At 34.1% G+C, this 19,661-nt stretch overlaps 1 protein-coding gene and 1 long non-coding RNA gene across 2 annotated transcripts in view; both read left to right on the forward strand.

The window, feature by feature from the left end:
• Positions 1–10,977, forward strand: part of LOC115229693 (glycerophosphodiester phosphodiesterase domain-containing protein 5-like) — a 31,824-nt gene extending 20,847 nt beyond the window's left edge. Inside the window, exons 7-10 of the mRNA XM_029800008.2 lie at positions 1,817–1,899; positions 5,037–5,187; positions 9,159–9,380; positions 10,825–10,977. Of these exons, the coding sequence (XP_029655868.2) occupies positions 1,817–1,899; positions 5,037–5,187; positions 9,159–9,380; positions 10,825–10,977 (609 nt within the window). The remainder of the gene's footprint in view (positions 1–1,816; positions 1,900–5,036; positions 5,188–9,158; positions 9,381–10,824) is intronic.
• A 1,127-nt stretch (positions 10,978–12,104) lies between these two features.
• LOC118761436 lies at positions 12,105–19,340 on the forward strand. Its single transcript, XR_004997376.1, has 3 exons — positions 12,105–12,118; positions 13,436–13,438; positions 18,815–19,340. It is a non-coding gene; the product is annotated as an uncharacterized LOC118761436 (long non-coding RNA).
• Positions 19,341–19,661: the final 321 nt, after the last annotated feature.

The raw sequence follows: 19,661 nt of genomic DNA on the forward strand, positions 1-19,661 counted from the left end.
TGCAAAGGTCATGGGTATTGTCCTTCTTTCTAGACTTTATGAGTAAACAGGAAATTGAAAACAGTGAAGTAATAAGAGCAACATCCACAATAATAATCCTTTTTACTAGGCACCGGACCTGTAATTTTGTGCGAGTGGGGACAGTCCATTACATCAACCTCAATGCTCAACTGGTACTTCTTTCATTGACCCAAAAAGGATGAAAGATACAGTTGACCTTAACTGAATTTGAACTCTGAATGTACAGCCAGAAGGAATGCTGCTAAGTATTTTGTTTGGCATGGTAACAATTCTGCCAGATTGCCGCCTTTATAATGATAATAATATATAGTTTAACCCAAATGTAATTATAAAGTAATTATAATGTAATTATAAAGAGGTGTTGACTGAATATATGTAATAAATCTATTATTTTCATGATTTTTTCCGTTACAGATCACATGACTAAAGTAAAATATTATTAGTTGAGTGAGTAAGGGAGATAACTTTGAATGTGTCTGAAATCATACATGTCAATAGAAGTACCATATTTGATGGAATATAAGATGCATTGTGTTCCAAAAAGATGTCTCAAAAAATCACCCCTGCTCCTATATGTGGAGTTGAACCTTCCATATGCTAATTTTGTCCCTGATACTTGCTTTTTCCTGAACATGCACTGCTGAAATTGGGATGCATCTAATATGTCTGTGCATCTTTTATTCTATCAAATACAAATATAACTGAGAAACAAAGCAATGAGTTGGAATGAATATAATTATTATTGTTGTTGTGGTTTTGGTAGAATCGTCAAAATATTGGAATAAATGCTTTGTGGTATTTTCTCCTGAGTTCAAAGCTGAAGTGAACTTTGCCTTCCATCTTTTTGAGGGTTCATAGAATAGAGTACTTCTCCAAAACTTCCAGTTTTGAGCCTATGTAAATAATAACAATGATAATAATAATAATAATACTAATTTCTTTTATTAGCAAGAGGGACATAAGATGAGTGGGGACATCACAAGGACAGAATACATAAAGGAAAGGAAGGAAGAAATGGGAAAATGATTGAAATGTGATAGAAGTATACATCAGTCACTCTGTGTGGCACCTTGAGCAAGTGCCTTCTACTATAGCCTTGGAATGCCAACAATTCTGCCAGCTCACTGCCTTAACAATAAATAATAATAGTAATAATAATAATATTTTTAAAAGATTGACATTCCATTTTAATGTACTGCATTTCTTGGCCATATTCATCAGTGAAGATGAGAGAAAACACTTGAATTTAAAACAGGAGAAGAAAAAGTAGGATGGGAATAAAGTAGCAGAAAATGGAGTGGGGGAGCAACAGATTGTCTGTAATGCAAAGGAAAGACGAATCAATAAATACAGGGGTCTGATGGGCTGCTATCAGTTTGTGTTGGTCACTGCTGAGACCTCAGCTGTTCTCAGATCCTGCACTACTGTTTTTGTCTGCAAAATTGAGATAATGGTAGCCTGTATGAGAATGAACCCTACAAGGTGAAGTGGCTGCTGTAGCAAGTGTCACTAGCCATTCTCTGCAGCAATACCATTGTGGTCATATCTGTGGGATGTAGCTGAACATGCCATTTATTCTGGGGGGTGTGGCCCATTACTTCCTCTCCCACCATCTTATATTTCTTTTTCTGTTTCTTGTTTCCTTGTAATTAAATTGTAATAAATAAAGTTCACCAATATTTTAAAATTAGACACAGTATTTTTTTAGCTAGAAATCTCTCAATATGTTACTGTTGGATTATATTTAACCAAATTTAAATTCAGTTCTTTTGTATTTTAAAAATTTTCTTGCAAGGTTGCACCTGAGAATACTTTAGTTGCATTCCAATTAGCTGCGAACCAAAGTGTCTATGGATTTGAGTCAGATGTACGAATAAGGTAAATTACATTGTTTCTTTCTACATTTTGAAATATAAATTCTGTAAGTTATTTCTCAGTTATGACCCATTGCTGATAACTGGTGATTCAGTTTTCCCTACTAGAAATATTTGTGGTTAAATAAGATGCAGTAATAGCTATGTGGTCAAGAAGTTCACTTCTCAACCATATGGTTTTGGGTTCAGTCCATCTGTACAGCAATTTGTGCAAGTGTTTTTTATTATAGTCCTGGATTAACCAATGATTTCTTAGTTAAATTGATACATGGAATCTGTACAAAGTTTGTGTGTGTGTGTGTGTTTACATTCTGCACTTGAATGAAAATATGCTGAGCCAGAGTCATTGTTGTCTGTTGCCAATTCCCTGTAAACAAATCATTTGACAGTTATGCTTTCAGAGACAAGTGCAATGAAAACTCCCTTTAAAAACAGGTGAGAATTAGTGACAGAAAATGACTCTCTGTCACCATCCAGTTCCATTATTATCAATTTGAATTGGGAGCTTGCATCATAGTTGATTACAGAACCATAGATACCATCCCCGTGGACACATTACAGTTACTCTCTTGATAGAGTTTGGTGATCCTATTTCAAGAGTTATTGCTCTTCCACTACCACCACATCCAACCCATCAACTGTCTACAAATGCATTGAAACATGCATATACAACCATTACCTATTTTTCTGTCTTTGGTTGCATTGTTTTTGTAAATGTATTTGTATACAAAGCATTGTAACTTTCAGTGGTGGCTCTGAACTCTATAGAAAATCAATAGAGATAAGATTAAAAACGAGAACATCACACTGTTAAAACAAAAAGCAAGATAGTATTGACTTGTGAACCTTTAATATACTTGGTTGTATATTATGATTGCAAAACGAAATACAGTGTCCTTGCTAGCAATTAATATTTATACACTGTTTGCCAGGAATGTGTTTAATATGTAAATTGGTCTATCCAGTAGTGTTACACGGCTAAACTTAGTGGGTATTTAAGCTGTGTATTTGTGGATGGTTGGATGTGGTACTGATGAAAAAACAAGAACACTTGAAATATGCATATACACTCATTACCTATTTTGCTATCTTCAGTCACATAGTTTACATAATTGTATACAAAATATCATAACTTTGAGTGCTGGCTCTGAAGCTCTGCACTCTATAAATAATCTGTACAGATAAGCTTATATTAAATGAGTAACAAAGATGTACAGGTGTCAAATCATTATGGCTGTTACAAGCGACTCCTTTAATTGATTAATGAAAACATTACATCATTCAAAAGAAACCATTCTTGTCAGGTGACCACATAGACTTCAAACATAAAGGATATATAACCATTTCCTTAATATATTCACATTAATAACCAAACCCAAAATATTTATATTGTTTCTTTTGACATAGCTGTAGCAGGATATCAGGAGTGGATATCATCACTTAGCTAGGTTGCATTGTCTGCACATATGGCAGGAATCTCAGGTACAAACAACCCTGCATGGAGTCTTGATATTCAATATCCAATTGATATTGCTTGGGTGTATGGATTATACCAACCTAGTAAGGTACCTCAATTTAAGTACCTAATTAAATGGAACCTTAATTACATGTATATATATTAGAGGAAAAAGGGGATCTGCTCTTTCTCATTCACAAAATAAGTACCCCTCTTAATTTTGCTAAGATTGCTTTCAATTTTGGTGTATCGATACAACTCTGAATTTTGATTGCGACCAACCAATTACTTTATCTCGTAAATTAAAGAATATGATGTTAATTGGAATTAAAGTTGGGAAATTTGGGTAATTTTAGCCAATCAACAGACAGCATAGCATTAGTAGCGTGTTACCATGACAACCGCACACTGTGTTGTGGTTCACTGTTGTCTGTGTTGATATTTTACACTTAGTATTTTTACATATTTTTCATTTCATATATTTTTGGGACTCATTGACTCAGATTGCTGGATTTATGATTTCACTAGGTTAATTCTATTCATAAAAGTTTTAATTAGGAGTATTTCTTAAACCGTTAGCTTCACATTTCAACAGCTTAACTTAGATTTAGCACACGTTACAGGAACTGAGAGGGATATCGTGGAACAGAAACTGTGGGTGATGCAGATAATTTGACATTATTTTTTAATTCTGCAGGCAAAAAACATATATGATACAGGTATTCTTTTCCTTGGGACAAATTGGGACACCCCCTTTTCAAACACACACACACGCCCCCCCCCTCCAACCCACACAAACCCCCTTCACACACAAACCCCAAAACCCACCCACACATACATGCATCACACATGCATGCACACACATGCATGCACACACACACACACTCACACACACACACACACACTCACACACACACACAGAGGCATGTACTTATATATATATTAATGATTTACATAAATACATGGCAGGTATACATAATACTGAAGTACACATAAAATAAACACATGCAGACAAATATATTAATATAACAAATTAAAAAAATAATAAAATCATAAAATTAATGAAGAGACAAAAGAAACAGTAAGATGATACATGTTTATTTAGAAACCTACAATAAAATTAGGTATTTCTGTTTATTTAAAAACGTACAATGAACAAGTTAGATGCTAAACTACAAATTTCACAGGGTACAACCTTAAAGTTGACACATTTATGTCTTGCTATTGGCTAAAAATATCCAGTTTTTTCAATTTTTAAGCCCCTGTAACTTTTTTCTCCACAACATCATACTTTCAAAACAACGAGACTGGAAGGCTACATTAGTATAGCCAATTTTCAGACCTTTTACCTCGTTTTAAAAAATACATACTTTGCTAATGAAAAAAACTAGATCCGAAAAAGGACTATATATATATAGCAGTGGTGGTGGTGGTATGTATGTGTGCATTTAGATGTCATATAGGTTTTCTACAGTTTCTGTGAATCAAACTTACACACATGGTATTAATTGGTCCCAGCCACTAGGCATGTTCATTCCATGAGCTGGCTGCTCTGTTAATCAGATCAACTGGGGCCCTTGTAATCATAACCGATGGAGTTCTTGTATGTGTGTGGTTAGAAGTGATAGTAAGGAAGTTTGACCACAGATAATCATACATGTGTCATTTGAAATATTTTCTTACAGTTTAGATGGAATTCCGTTTATTTTACATGACAAAACATTACGACGGACAACCAATATTGAAGAAGTATATCCCGACCGAGTGGATGATGATGCTTCTACATTTACATTTGATGAATTGCGGAAACTCAATGCTGGAAGCTGGTTTTTAGAGGTAAGTTATCTAAGAGTATTTAAAGTTTCTTGTATGGACATTATTTTTGTAATAATTTTTAATTATTTCTAATACTTTCTGAAAATATTCATAAATATAGAAATACAAATTTCTTATGATTATCATCATCTTGGTTTTAACATCCACTTTTCCATGCTTGCATGGGTTAGGCAGAGTTTATTGAGGCAGATTTTTTACAGCTGGATGCATTTTCTGTCACCAACTGTGACCTGTTTCCTAGCAATGTAATATTTACCCATGATTAAGGTGGTGAGCTGGCAGAAACATTAGCTTAGCAATATTTCATCTGTCTTTATGTTCTGAGTTCAAATTCCGCTGAGGTCGACTTTGCCTTTTATCCTTTCAGGGTCGATAAATTAAGTACTATTTGTGTAATAGGGTCGATCTTATTGACTGGCTCCCTCCTCAAAAATTTGGGGCTTGTGCCTAGAGTAGAAAAAAATATTTCACCATGACCAGACATGTTTTAGTGGAATATTGGAAATGAATAACACTGCTTGTATGACAGTGACATTCATTTACAACAGTGTTTCTTGGCCATTTTGTTTTTACTTATGGACCCCTTTGATCCCTATTTTACTCAATGGATCCTCCTAGTCATTTGATGTTTAAAAAATCCTATTATATTTCTATAATTAAATATTAGTAGGAATTGTATAAAAATATTAAAACACTTTGTGTATTGTAGAAGTATAACCAATTCATTGCTCATAAATTTTAACAACAAAATCTTATATAGACCCTGGTTGAGAACCACTGTATGTATGTATGTATGTATGTTTGAATACACATACACACTCACTCACACATATAAATAAATGAATAAATAAATAAATAAACTGATGTGAATTCTCCAAATCCAGTCTGTTAGTGACACAGTGAAGATTTGTTAGACATTTTGAAGAATGTCCATTTGAGATTCTTTAGGTGAAGAGATGCACACAACTGGGTGGGTGCATCAACAGCTCAACCAACACACCAACTCAACCTCATATTTACAAACACTGGAAACTCTTTTGACTAAAAAGTTTTGTTGCTTTGTTAGTGACCAGCTTGAACTCTTTTAAGAAGAAAATAAGGCTCAAAGAAGAATCATACACACACACAGTGAACAATAAAAAGGAAAATGTAGGAGGAACAAATTTGAACAAACCCAATGTTAGCCTAATGCTTCATTGGAAAGAGAGAGTGTCTTAATGTTTTGGACATTAGTCCTTTATCAGAAGAAAAGAAAGGGAAAAGCATATATGGGAGTGAGAAAGAGATATATTCAATAAAAAGAAATAGGCAAAGGGTTAGAAACCAAGTGGGAATGCTGTGATATTATAGGGGAGTTCAAAGAGAAGAGGTAGGTGTGCAGGTGTAAGTATATTGAATGCATCCATGTCTGGAAAGAAGCATAAAGGGGTAGCGGTGTGTGTGTTAGTGTAGTGCATGTATATAGGGTTGTGCAAGTGGAAACATCCTTGTAATTGATGATGAAAATCATTCACGTGTCCCAAATGCTACACAACTCTATTGTACCAACTCAAATCCAGGAATTTTATATATTTCCATGTGATCATTGTAGACTGAACTGCAAGAGAAACAGGAGACGTGTATGACTGTGAAATATGTTTTAATTTCATTATGTCAGAGATGAATTTTGATAAATCTGATAAAGTCAATTTCTTGAATGCAGTTTAACCTCAATCTATGAGTCATCATCACGTGTTCTGGTAGTGGGCGAATCCAGCACATTGAGATTGTAGGGCATGACATGTTCAATACCGTGTATGCCCTCCTTGGGCACTCAAAAACAGCTGTACACCATCAGTACATGGAGTGCCTGAGGCAGTTCACAAAAGCCATTGGCACCTGTGCCCACACCCTGAGGAAAGCTGCCTCCAGCTCCACATGTGTTGCCAGCCTTGGGACCACCTGGTTCAGCCATCTCTGGATTTCATCATACAGGTATTCAAATGGATTCAAATCTGGGTTGAGAGCCAGATACAGCATGGTTCTAATGTTGTACTGATGCAGGAAGTCCATGGTGAACTTGGCCATGTGGGAAGGAGCATTGTCCTGCTGGAGCATGTGGCTATGGTGACATGTGAAGAAGGGCATGATGTAAGGTCTTAGGATCTGATCAACATAGCGCTGCGCTTTGATGCCTTTCTCTCTGTCTGCACCAACATTTTGAAAAATAATCACATTTCTTTTGCAGTTTAGAGTATATTTACTAGACACCTTACAACATCTACTTGGTGGCTCTTTTTATTCATTTAAACTAGTTATATAATTAAATATTCTGCAGTTGCTTTCTCTGATAACTGATGATTAACCATGTTAAATTTACTGAAATTGATAAATAATTATAGATATGACTCATTTTCAGTTTTGATACCAGCAATTTGTTATACCACAGTCAAAGCATGATTAAAAATCAATACTTTCCCAGCTTAGCAGCTAATAATAGAGTTTGGAAAAAGTGTGGATGGTATCTCATGTCTCTGTTATGTTGAATTTTGAGTGTGTTATTTAGCTTTATTTTAATCTTACTGCTAGATTTTTTTCCAGCATTTTTGCTGTCTGTTCTAAATTTATTTCATATGTTCTACACTCTTTATGGTATGATATCCTTAATATTTAAACAGGCCATATCTGGCCCAAATATTCTACATCTTTTATGCTCAAACAGGCCAGATCCTGCCTCTCACATCTACCTTACAATGTCATTCCATAGATAAGTTATATTTTTAAAAGTTGCAAAATAATGCACGATTAATTCAAATCAATGCAAATAAGCATTATATTTGACAGAATAAGGTGGTGAGCTGACAGAATCATCAGCATACTGGACAAAAGGCTTAGCAGCATTTCTTCTGGCTTTACATTCTGAGTTCAAACTATCATTTAGAATCTGAGTTTGTTTAGTAAAATGAGTCAACTGTGTCATTCATCCTTTTGGGGTTGATGAAATACTCAATCAGTTTAGCATTGGGGTTAATTTAATCTAGTCCTGCCCCAACAAGATTTCAGGCCTTGTACCTTTAGTAGGAAGGACTATATTTGACAGTGTAATCTGAATGCTAACAGGATTAAGTATTATCCATTTATTTTATAAACAGAAACTATTTCTAAACCTGTGTGCATGTGTGTGTGTGTGTGTGAGAGAGAGAGAAATATATATATATATATATATATATATATATATATATATATATATACCGGAGTAAACACATAAATGTGAAACAAGGTGGAAAAAAGAGTACTCAAATACCAGTGGTAGAGTAATATGCTTTATTTTAAGCAGCAAAAGTATATATATATATATAGAGAGAGTGTGTGTGTGTGAGCGTGTGTGTGTGTGAGCATGTGTGTGTGTGTGTGAGAGCGTGTGTGTATGTGTGTGTGAGAGCATGTGTGTATGTGTGTGAGTGCGCACCCGCGTGTGTGTGTGTGTGTGTGTGTGAGTATTTGTACATATTTGTATGTGTGGGTAGTTGTTATTTCCACTTCTTTGCATGAGATTATCTAAACTGATTAATTATAATAATAACAACAACATTAAAATGAATAATGATATGGTGTTGTGCTTACATTAAGTCTCATAACTTTGAATTTTGGAAGTAGTGAAATATAAAAATAACACCTGTACTTGTAATATAATTAAAGGTTGGTGACAAGAAAGGCATTCGAATATAAAATACTGTCTCAAATAAGTACATGTCTAACCTAAGCCAGTTTAGAAAACCAAATATAAAATAAACAACTAAACAAATGAATAATGCTTAATGATAATGCTTACTTCATGATATTCATTACATTCTCAATCTTAAATTTCTACCAGTTAATCCTTCCCAAAGCCAAGAATTTTACTAAACAGATTCATATTTTATATGATAATTTTCTTTCTCAAGTTTTCTCTGCTGATCTTGCTTTCTTATATATATTTGTCTGCATATTAGGAAGATCCAATGGATGTTGTTGGATCTCTTACTGACAAAACAAAGGAAATCTACAATAACCAAACCATTATGTCTTTGGAAGAATTGATTGACTTAGCAAACTTGACAGGGAAGAATATTTTTATAGACGTACAAATCCCAGTCAAGGAAAATCCTTATTACCATACAGCTTATAAAAAAGCTGTTGATGTGATACTGAACACTGGAATTCTTCCTAAACAGGTAGATTTTTTTTTTGCTTTCTTATTACTTGCATCTGTATGAAATATGCTAGTTTTGACATGTCAATTAGTTTCTGTTATTTATATGTTGATAGATGACACAGTTTCCTTCTTTGTACGGAGTGCTTTACGAACATTATTGATATCCTGGATAAAAGTTTGCACATAAAATTGAAAGTTCTAGCAATATTAGCATATTATATTTTCTAGTATACAAGTTGAATTTTCAACCCAAAAGTTACAGCCAAAAAAAAAGGTCAACTTATACTGGACAAGTTTTGAGGACCAAAAGTTCTATGCAAAATGTAGCAGGATGAAATGTTTACACTATGTGTTTACACAATATACAACATTAACTTTTGTACTGGAAAATGATAGGCTCTCCTGCCAAAGATGATGTATGAATGTTCAGCTTTTTTGCTAAACAAACTGCACAGCTGATTTGTTTATAGTGATCTAATGTATGTGTTGTACATTAGCTCACTCCTTTCAACAAATCAAGGCTCATGTCAGGTGTTAAAGTGATTACAGAACAACGTGAGATGAAGTGTTTTGCTCAAGACAATAATGCACAACATGGTCTAAGAATTGAAACCTCAATCTCACAATCATGAATGTAACACCCTAACTAGTAGTCTATGTGCTCTCAGGCTGGAAAATACAGTAGTTAATATTGCTAAAACTTATAACATGAATCTAGAGTGTTTTCCTTTAATGACATATTCTTCAAATTATTTATTTTCGTGTAAAATTTTTAGCAACTACTGTTAGTAATATACTCTCCCTAGCTTGTGATTTTGCTAATATAATAGTTTGTAGTAGAGAGGTGGTATTGTCTGTTGTCTAATGTTGTATTCATAATGTTTAATGATGTTTGGTTGGCAGTAATTTTTTAATATTAGCTCTGACACATTTGGAAACATCAAACCAAACTTTTCTTCTAACACTTTTTAAACACAACTGCTTGTGCTATGATACGCTGTTTCTACTCTTCTATTATTGTCCCAAATCCTTTCTCTTTGACAAAGTATCCTTCCTTGAGGCAAGATTTGCATCTTGTGTTTCCTATCTTGTTTGTTTTCCAGGCTTCTATTCTACTCAGATCTTTTAAACACAACTACTACGTCTATAATTGATTTGTCCAATATGTAGTTAATATAATCCCAATTTAATGTGGTAAGTTAGCAGAATTGTTTGCATGCCAGGCAAAATGCATAGCACTATTTTGTCTGCCTTTACATTCTGTGTTCAAATTCTTCTGAGGTCAACTTTGCCTTTCATCCTTGCAAGAACAATAAAATAAGTACCAGTTGAGTTGCTGGGGGTCAATGTAATCAACTTACCCACCTTCCCTGGAATTGCTGACCTTGTGCCAAAATTTAAAACCAATATAATCCCAACTAATTTTATGAATAACCTTTTGTCCTCTGTTTCACTTTTTATAGATTTGGTGGTTCTCAAAAGTCTATCATTCAGCATATACCACCAATTTTACACAAACTGGGACAAGTTATCTACCAGTTGAAGATCTCGTAAAATTGCATATCTCTAATTTCAATGCTAGGTATGATTCACTTAGTGAAGATGAAATCCTGTAAGTTTTAATCTTTCTTATTTTTTTTTATAGCTTTGTCAATTTATCATTATTCTTTTTCTCTATACTTATTTATCCCATGTTTCATTACTCAGTTATTCTTGCTTTTTTTTCTTCTCAAATTTCATTTTCTTGTTCATACTCTTTGAATTTACAATTTAAGTTAATTTACCTTGAACATTCAAACAAACATTAAAAATGCCGCTGCAGTTAATGTCTATGTTGTATATACTTTGAATTCTTTACCAATTTGATTCTGGTATTTACCTGTTATTTACACTGTTGAGAATCACAGCTGACCAAGTGAATAAACTCGTCATGTTATTGATAGCTTGATATGTTACTGGTAGTCAGTAGTGTATAGTAATTATCATCATCGTTTAACATCTGTTTTCCATGCTGGCATGGGTTGGATGGCTTGACAGGAGCTGGCCAGTTGGGGAGTTGTCCAGGCTCCAATTGTCTGTTTTGGAATGGTATCTATGGCTGGATGCCCTTCCTAACACCAACCACTTTACAGAGTGTGCTGGGTGCTTCCTACATGGAACCAGCATGAGTGCATTTTATGTGGCAGCTGCATGAGTGCATTTTACATGGTACTGGCACCTGCAAGTCAAGCACCTTTTAGCTGAGAGAGGGAGTGTGGACATGGCTATAAAGGACATCCCTATATGTATGGATGGCTGAGATTTTATGTAGCTTGATGTGTTTTCTGAGGTACAACAACTCACCACAAGTCTTGGTCCTTTGTCATCTCCTCATTGAGGCCCAGCATCTGAAGATCCTTTCTTGCCACTTCGTCCCACATCTTTTTGGGTCTATCCTATCTACAGATTTCTAGTAAAGATATTTAATCATCTAAACTGATATATCAACGGAATGGTTAACTCACTTGGTACCGTATTTCTGTCAAAATACACTGCCATTTTTTCAATTAATTTTGAAATAATGAAGAATTTAGTAAAATAATTTAATCATTATTAAGCTGGTGTGTGGAACATAAATTAACAGAACAATTTGAAGGAATGTATAGATTTAGATCACATTAACTCTTTAACATTTCAACCAACCATATTTGACACAAATATTCTACCTGTTTTATGTTCAAACTGGCCAATACTAGTCTCTCACATCTACCCTGTAATGTCATTCAAACAATAAACAATCACATCATCAAAATTTCAAAGGTATGAGATAATGCACAACTAATTGAAAACAATCTGAATAAATGAGCATTACATTTGAAATCTGAATACATTTGAAACTGAACGCTAATGAGTTAAACATGATAGAACTGATGGTAGTCTCTGGTGGGTTGTTGCCAAAAGGGTTAATGCAAGATATCTCAATTCAGTGATTCATCTTTTATCTTTTATTTGTTTCAGTCATTAGACTGTGGTCATGCTGGGGCACCACCTTGAAGAATTTTAGTCAACCAAATCAATCCCAGTTCTTAGTTTTTTGGGTTTTTTTAAGCCTGGAACTTATTCTATTAGACCCTTTGTCAAACAACTAAGTCACATGGACATAAACACACCGATACCAGTTGTCAAGGCTTTGGTCAGTCCAAGGCTATAGAAGACACTTGTCCAAGGTGCTACACAGTGGGACTGAACCTGGAACCATGTGGTTGGGAAGCAAACTTCTTACTAAGTCTGCACCTGCAAAAGTTTAGTTTGGCTATTTACCTTTGTTAGCCAATTAATGTTAATTATAGGACCCACTAATGTGTTATATACTATGGTATAAATCTATAGAGTTAAATCATATTTAGACTTCTCTAACTGGTGACTATTCACTTTCATTTTTATTGTTTTCAGACAATATCGTGAATCCAACATTACTACTAATGTCTACTTGGTTAATTCATACTGGCTGTTTTCCCTGTATTGGTGTCTGGGTGTACAATCTGTAACAACAGATGAATGTCATGTCCTCAATAAAATTGAAAAACCATTATGGCATTTGGCAAGTTTAAACCAATTCTTTTGAAGTTTCTGAAATTTTGTGTCTAATTTTATGTTTTGTATTTAGTTTGAAATCTCTTAGGAATCTGTTTCTCATTCTAATATGCATTAAAATTTTCAGTAATTTAATTTCTTTCAATGAAGAAAAATAAGCATCTTTGATGATCTTTGATGATCATACTGCTACTGCTACTGACACCAACAAATGATAATAATAATCCTTTCTACTACAAGAACAAGACTTGAAATTTTTTTGGGAAGGGACTAGTTGATTACGTTGACCCCACTGTTTCATTGATGAAAGGCACCGTCAACAGAATTTGAATTCAGAACATAAAGGCAGACGAGATGCCACTAAGCATTTTGTCCAGTGTACTAATGATTCTGGCAACTCAGTGCCTTAATAATGATAATAATGATGATGATTTCAAATTTTGGAAGAAGTTCAAGAGTTTCAGAGAAAGGCAAACCAATTATATTAACCCCAGAGTTCAGCTGGTACTTATCCTATTGATCCTGAAAGAATGAATGGCTAAGTTGACCCTGGCATATAATAATAATGTGTAACATATAGAAGATTGCAATGCTATGCACCACACACATATTATGTAGAACACTTTTAATTCAGTAAAAGATAATAAAACCAAAGCAAAACACCATGTGTAACCATGACACACAGCTGCATTCAATAGTGCAGAGAAAGCACACTGCAAAAAGAAAACTACTAGAAAACAATAAGAACAATATTCTGTTGTGTCTGGGGAGAATAATTTTCTTTTTGTGCCTTATAATTTAACACTCACCGGTAAAATTTCCCCATATTTCTTATTTTTATTTTCCTAAAATTTTCGTTGCATCTTGCAACCTTTTCAATAGTCTTGACTCTGTTATTTACACAGCCAAATCCAAGAATGAAATAAGAACAATAGTAATAGTAATAATCATTTTGAAAACTATGGGATGCAACATGTTTTATTTTAAATAGAGAAAAGGCTGAAATGCTCAGTAATAAAACTATGAAGACAAATAGAGGTGAATTTCGATTTGTGAGTCTCAGGTGATCATGATACAAAAGAAGCTTTAGCACATGTCCATAGATGGTGTTCTGCCAAAAAGTTAACATCAAACAGACAGACTCTTAATTTCACTGCCCAAGCAAAATGCAAAGCCAAAAGAAAATAGTGGACAAATGACAACTACATTGAAGTACTATATGCATTCTGCACTGCAAATCTATACCTGAAACACAGAGATAATAAAACAAGCATGAAATATCGAGAAGAAGAAATACTGATATAAGGAACACAACTCGTACTATACACAAAATGCACAATACAAACACTAATACAATGAAAGACTGCAATTAGACCCATAATAAAACAAACTAATGCAGTACAATATTGGAAAGAGTTTGCACTCCCCCCAAAAAGAACACACAATGCTACATACATGGAGGTGTAGCAGGTGATACAGTAGAAATTTGCCTGACACTAAGGCACAAGGCCTTGAAAATTTTTGGAGGAAGTGGGGGCTAGTTGATTACATTGACATCAGTATGTAATTGGTACTTATTTCAGGGACTCTGAAAGGATGAAAGGTAAAGTCAACCTTGGTAGAATATGAATACAGAATGCAGTGGCAGACAAAATACTGATAAGCATTTCACCTGGCGTGCTAACGATTCTGCCAGCTCGCCACCTTCATAATAATAATAATAATAATAATAATAATAATAATAATAAAATAATCCTTTCATGTTGTGGCATAAGTCCAGCAATTTTAGGGGTAGGGGCTAGTTGTTTGCATCAACCTGTGCTTCACTGGTATTTATTTTATTGACCCCCAGAAGGATGAAAAGCAAAGGTAACCTCATTAGAATTTGAACTTGGAACATAGAGAGCTGGAAGAGATGCTGCTAGACATTTTGTTTGACATGCTAACATACATATTTGCTTGCTCATTGCCTGAGTAATACTAATAATAATAACAGTCCAAATATTTAATTTTCTTTTATGTTATCTTCCAGACTCCAGGAACATATCTCATGACATGGGTTTCAGTTGATATAATATCTGCTATCATCATCATCACCATACTTATAGTACAATGGTAAGTCAATGTATTACATGTAAAGTTTCGCATGTAATGGAAAATTATTGCAATGTTTATCGAGTGATTTTTTTCCTTTATTGGTCACTTACTTAAAAACTTTAATCTTTGCAGGGTCCGGTTATTGGGAACACGCTTCAATCCAGAGACAATTTCGTTACATTCTCAACAGACAATGACTATCCTTACAGACCAGTATCATTCTACTTCAAGACCTATGAAAGAAAATCTATTATTTACTGCTGACTAACTTGAAGAAGATGTTCTGGAAACAACTGATTCTCCAACCCATCATTACATGAATACAGCTGCAGATACTATTGTCATCAGTGTTCCTCAGTAGATACAAGTTTACTGAAAACATTGAGACAATTCAAAAGATTCATAGAATTCCAAACGAAATTCCATTTGTTATACTACTTTCCAGGAAAATATGGAATTTATAATTAAAAAAAAATATATATTTTATGAATGACTCTTTGTGATGGGATTTTGGCACATTTATTTTCCTTTTTTTTTATATACCAGAAAGCAATCTTTAGCTCTATCTTAATGTGTTTTATTCTGTGAATATTTAAGATCTTTTTTTTTAATGGCTTAGTCAAAGGGCAAAGAGCAATATATATATGGAATAATTACTATGAAGCATTGTGTAGAATATTTGCATAAAGGATTGTGAGTAAGGCCAGAACAATGCAAAGTAAATGCAAGGTAAATCACAAGAAAACAAATACATGAATTAATGTACTTACCTTGCATTTAATATTTCACGGTTATGACCCCATTTTCAAGAAATTAACGAATGTTGCCAATGTGCGTGTGTGTGAGCATGTGCGTGTGTGGAGTGGACATGCACGGAAAGGTGTTGCTATAGCAAGCAGCTAGCTTCCTGTAACTCTCTTCCGTTGTTGATATTTGGTTTTCTTTGGTGTACGAGGATGGCCTCAGAGATTCTAAGGTTGCCCTGTTCTGTTCTGTTGCCCTGATGTGCCCTGTGAATTTCTGGGTCTGGCATTTCCATAGATATTTCCTTACAGAAGTGTCTCCCTGCATGTGTTCCTTTATGCGTATATGCAGTTTTCTTATTGTGCTTCCTATGTAGGATGCGTCACATTTGCCACAGATGATCTCATATACAACATTGGGTCCTCTGGCACAATTCAGTGTCATTGATGGAGCAGTTCGAATATGAATCAGTGTTATTGATGGAGCACTCCTCAGAGTAGTGAGAGGTGTTGTTCTTGGACAGAGCTTTTCTCAGGGAAGGGCTGTGTGCACTCTCTGTATGTCGCGTCCTTCTCTGCGGACTGCGTCTTGTACCACTGCAGTAGTTCTGTCATCAAAATGTGGTAACTTTACGAAGCACGTGCCAGACTTGGGAATTCGATGGTTCTTCCAGTGTTTATTGACCCTGATGTTCTTTAGGTGCTGTTGTTTTGCTAAAGAATGGTGGGTAACCATTCAGGGTTAGGTCTCTGAAGAACTGTTTGGTGTTGATGGCTTTGTCAGTCCCTTCACTGCAATTGTTGTTTATATGCGCACTCTGGTTTGTCATGTAAGCAGCTTTGTCTCTGGTAGGTAAGGCTGATTAGTAGTGGACAAAAAGTTTTCTGCTAGTGGCTTTTCTGAAGAAGTTGGTAAATATGGAGCCTTCCTCAATGATCCTGAGTTGAAAGTTGAGTAGAAAGAGGGTTCCAGATTTGTCTGGATGTTCAATCTACAATTTGATAGTTGCTAGCACGGTGCCGTTCTATTCTTGAATTTGCTGAGTTGTTTAGGTCTTTTGTTGAATATGTTTGTAACTTTGCTATTTTATTGTACCTCCCTGAATGATAGTTGCTAAATTGTCTTTGTTTCTTTTTAATACCCCAGAGTAAATGTTAATTGCAACTTGTAACACTGAATGATAAAAGTTACGATGAACTACAAATTTTAGATAATAAGAAATTCTATTGTCTTTCCATATAAATAATCTGCCTAATTTTCTTTGCATTATCTATGTTACAAATTTAAAAAATACTAAAGAAAGTAATTTTGTGCACATAAAATAACTTCCAGATTGCCAAAAGAATACTAAAAACTACTTTATAGCAAATTTGAATTATTTAAACAATTCAAAAATTGTGTCATAACATTGTCAGATGTACCATGTTCTTTGAATATGTCATTTCAACTTTTACATGATAATTGAATTGCTTTTCCTATATGTAGATTATTTTGAAAATTTTATTTTCTTGACACAAATTCCTTACCACAGATGACATCATGATAGCTTCTTATTATCTCCCTTGAATTTAAAAAATATATCTGTATATATATATATATATATATATATATATCTGTATATATATATATATATATATATATATATATATATATATATATATATATATAAGGCAAGATGTGTGTGCGTGTGTGTGTACGTGATTGTAGTTTATGCACATCCACAAATTAGCACGCATGTCGCTCAAATTTTAGGAGGACATTCGTCAACATCCTATCTGGTTTTGTCAACTTATTTTTTTCCCGAGGTACCCGCGGATAGCATTAAATTCTATTTTCAACCATAGCTTTTAGCCATAAAAATATCAGCCATTGCTTTTTGATGGCGTCTAACAAAATAAAAATACAATAAAGAAAAGTGGAAGAGGGGCAGAGAGTTTCATGGGAAAGACAAGTGAGAGAGGGAGAGAGAGAGAAAGTAAGTGACGACGTTCATAAAAAATATCAGCCATTGCTTTTTGATGGCGTCTAACAAAAAAAAAGTGGAAGAAGGTGACAGAGAGTTTCGCGGGAAAGACAAGTGAGAGAGGGAGAGAGAGAGAAAGTAAGTGATGACGTTGATAATCTATTTTCAGCCTTAATTTTTGATGGCGTCTAACAAAAGAAATAAGATAAAGAAAAGTGGAAGAGGGGCAGAGAGTTTCATGGGAAAGACAAAGTGAGAGAGGGAGAGAGAGAAAGTAAGTGACGACGTTCATAAAAAATAAAATGTAAAGTTTTTGTTTTTTGTTTTTGAAAGACACTATATTTTATAATCATAGTATATATACTTTCTCACACAACAATTACAATATATTTATTTAAAATCATTTATCTATTTTAAATCGTTCATATTTCTCCCCCTCTCTCTCACACACATTACTTTGGGTGCGAAAGAGTTTTGTTTTTATTTTATGCCGAGTAAAAATTATTTTGTTGAGAATCCATTTATTTAACAAAAAAGAAACAAAGAGGTGAGTAACAATTTGTCAGTGAATTACACAATATAAATGAGTACAATTTCCGAGGCTTCCACCCCACCCCACTCTGTTTCACGGACCACACAAAGGGTTTTGTAGCATATTAGGGTGCCAGAGAAGTTGATTCCATGCAAAAAACCCGATTTTTTTTCTTAGTGAAAATCGTGCGAGTGTTAATCTGCAACTTTAACATTTTTCCATTCGTTTCTGTTTATGAATGTGTATGCATGCACAAAACATGCAATAGGTGTATGTATGCCCATATATATTTATATTATATTATATATGTATAATATATATAATATATATAATATATATATGATATATATAATATAACCAATTTCAACAGATTTTGTCCAAATTTGTCGTCGATATAACTTAGTTTGTTTTGAAATAAAGAACTTGATTAGCTTAATAATCGTAACTTAATCCCGGGCAAGGCCGGGTTATACTGCTAGTTTCAAATCTTATCAGCAGAATTGCTTTCTATACATTCAATTTCTATCTTATTCATCTTATCTAGTATGCGAAAAACGGAATCTAAGGAAGCTGGGGATTGTTTTTATCATGAAAAATTATTCAGTAAAGTTCATGTCAATTTTACGTGGCTGAAGAAGAGGAATCAAAAGGTTTTAGGTTCTTTCATTTGTGAAAGAAACATTTCTTCTGTTTTAAGGAATTTTTTTTTCGTTCTGAGTTGAAGGATGTTCGGGAGACCCCATAATCGTCTTCTCCCCACGGGATACAAACTTATCCAAATTTACACCCCCAAAAAATCAGACTCATTATCCCACAGCATTTTATATTTAATTAATTTAAATTCCTTGCTTTCTTGACAAAAGTTTGTAATTATACTTGAATTTCTAAAAAAATTATTAAGGGTATAATTGTATTCAAATTTAATTATTATGCATATTAGTGAACACAATTTGAGCACTTGAAACAAGGGAGGCAACTCCTCATGACTTATTGGTACCTTCCTAAAGCAAGAATTTTATCCTGATAGATTCACTGCATTATCGATAAAAATGATATAATACAGACACCCATGTATACACACACACACACACACACATACACACACACGCATGCACACATATATACAGTCAATTCAAATAATATATATAACGTTGGTATAATTATATATGTATACTCCTACCGACTCTATTTCTTCATAACTTTCTGAAAAATGTACATTTTAATAAAATTTTGAACTAATATGTTTCAGTAGGTGTGGATTAGGACTATGTCAGAATTTGATGTGCAAAAAAGTGGAAGGAGGAAGTAATGTGGAGGCAGATAATTCACACACTTTATCAAAACGGAATGAGGAAACAAAGTTGAGATGTGGGAATTATTCACCCCCACCC

This window comes from Octopus sinensis, unplaced genomic scaffold, assembly GCF_006345805.1.
Source record: "Octopus sinensis unplaced genomic scaffold, ASM634580v1 Contig13531, whole genome shotgun sequence".
Classification (NCBI taxonomy): Eukaryota; Metazoa; Mollusca; class Cephalopoda; order Octopoda; family Octopodidae; genus Octopus; species Octopus sinensis.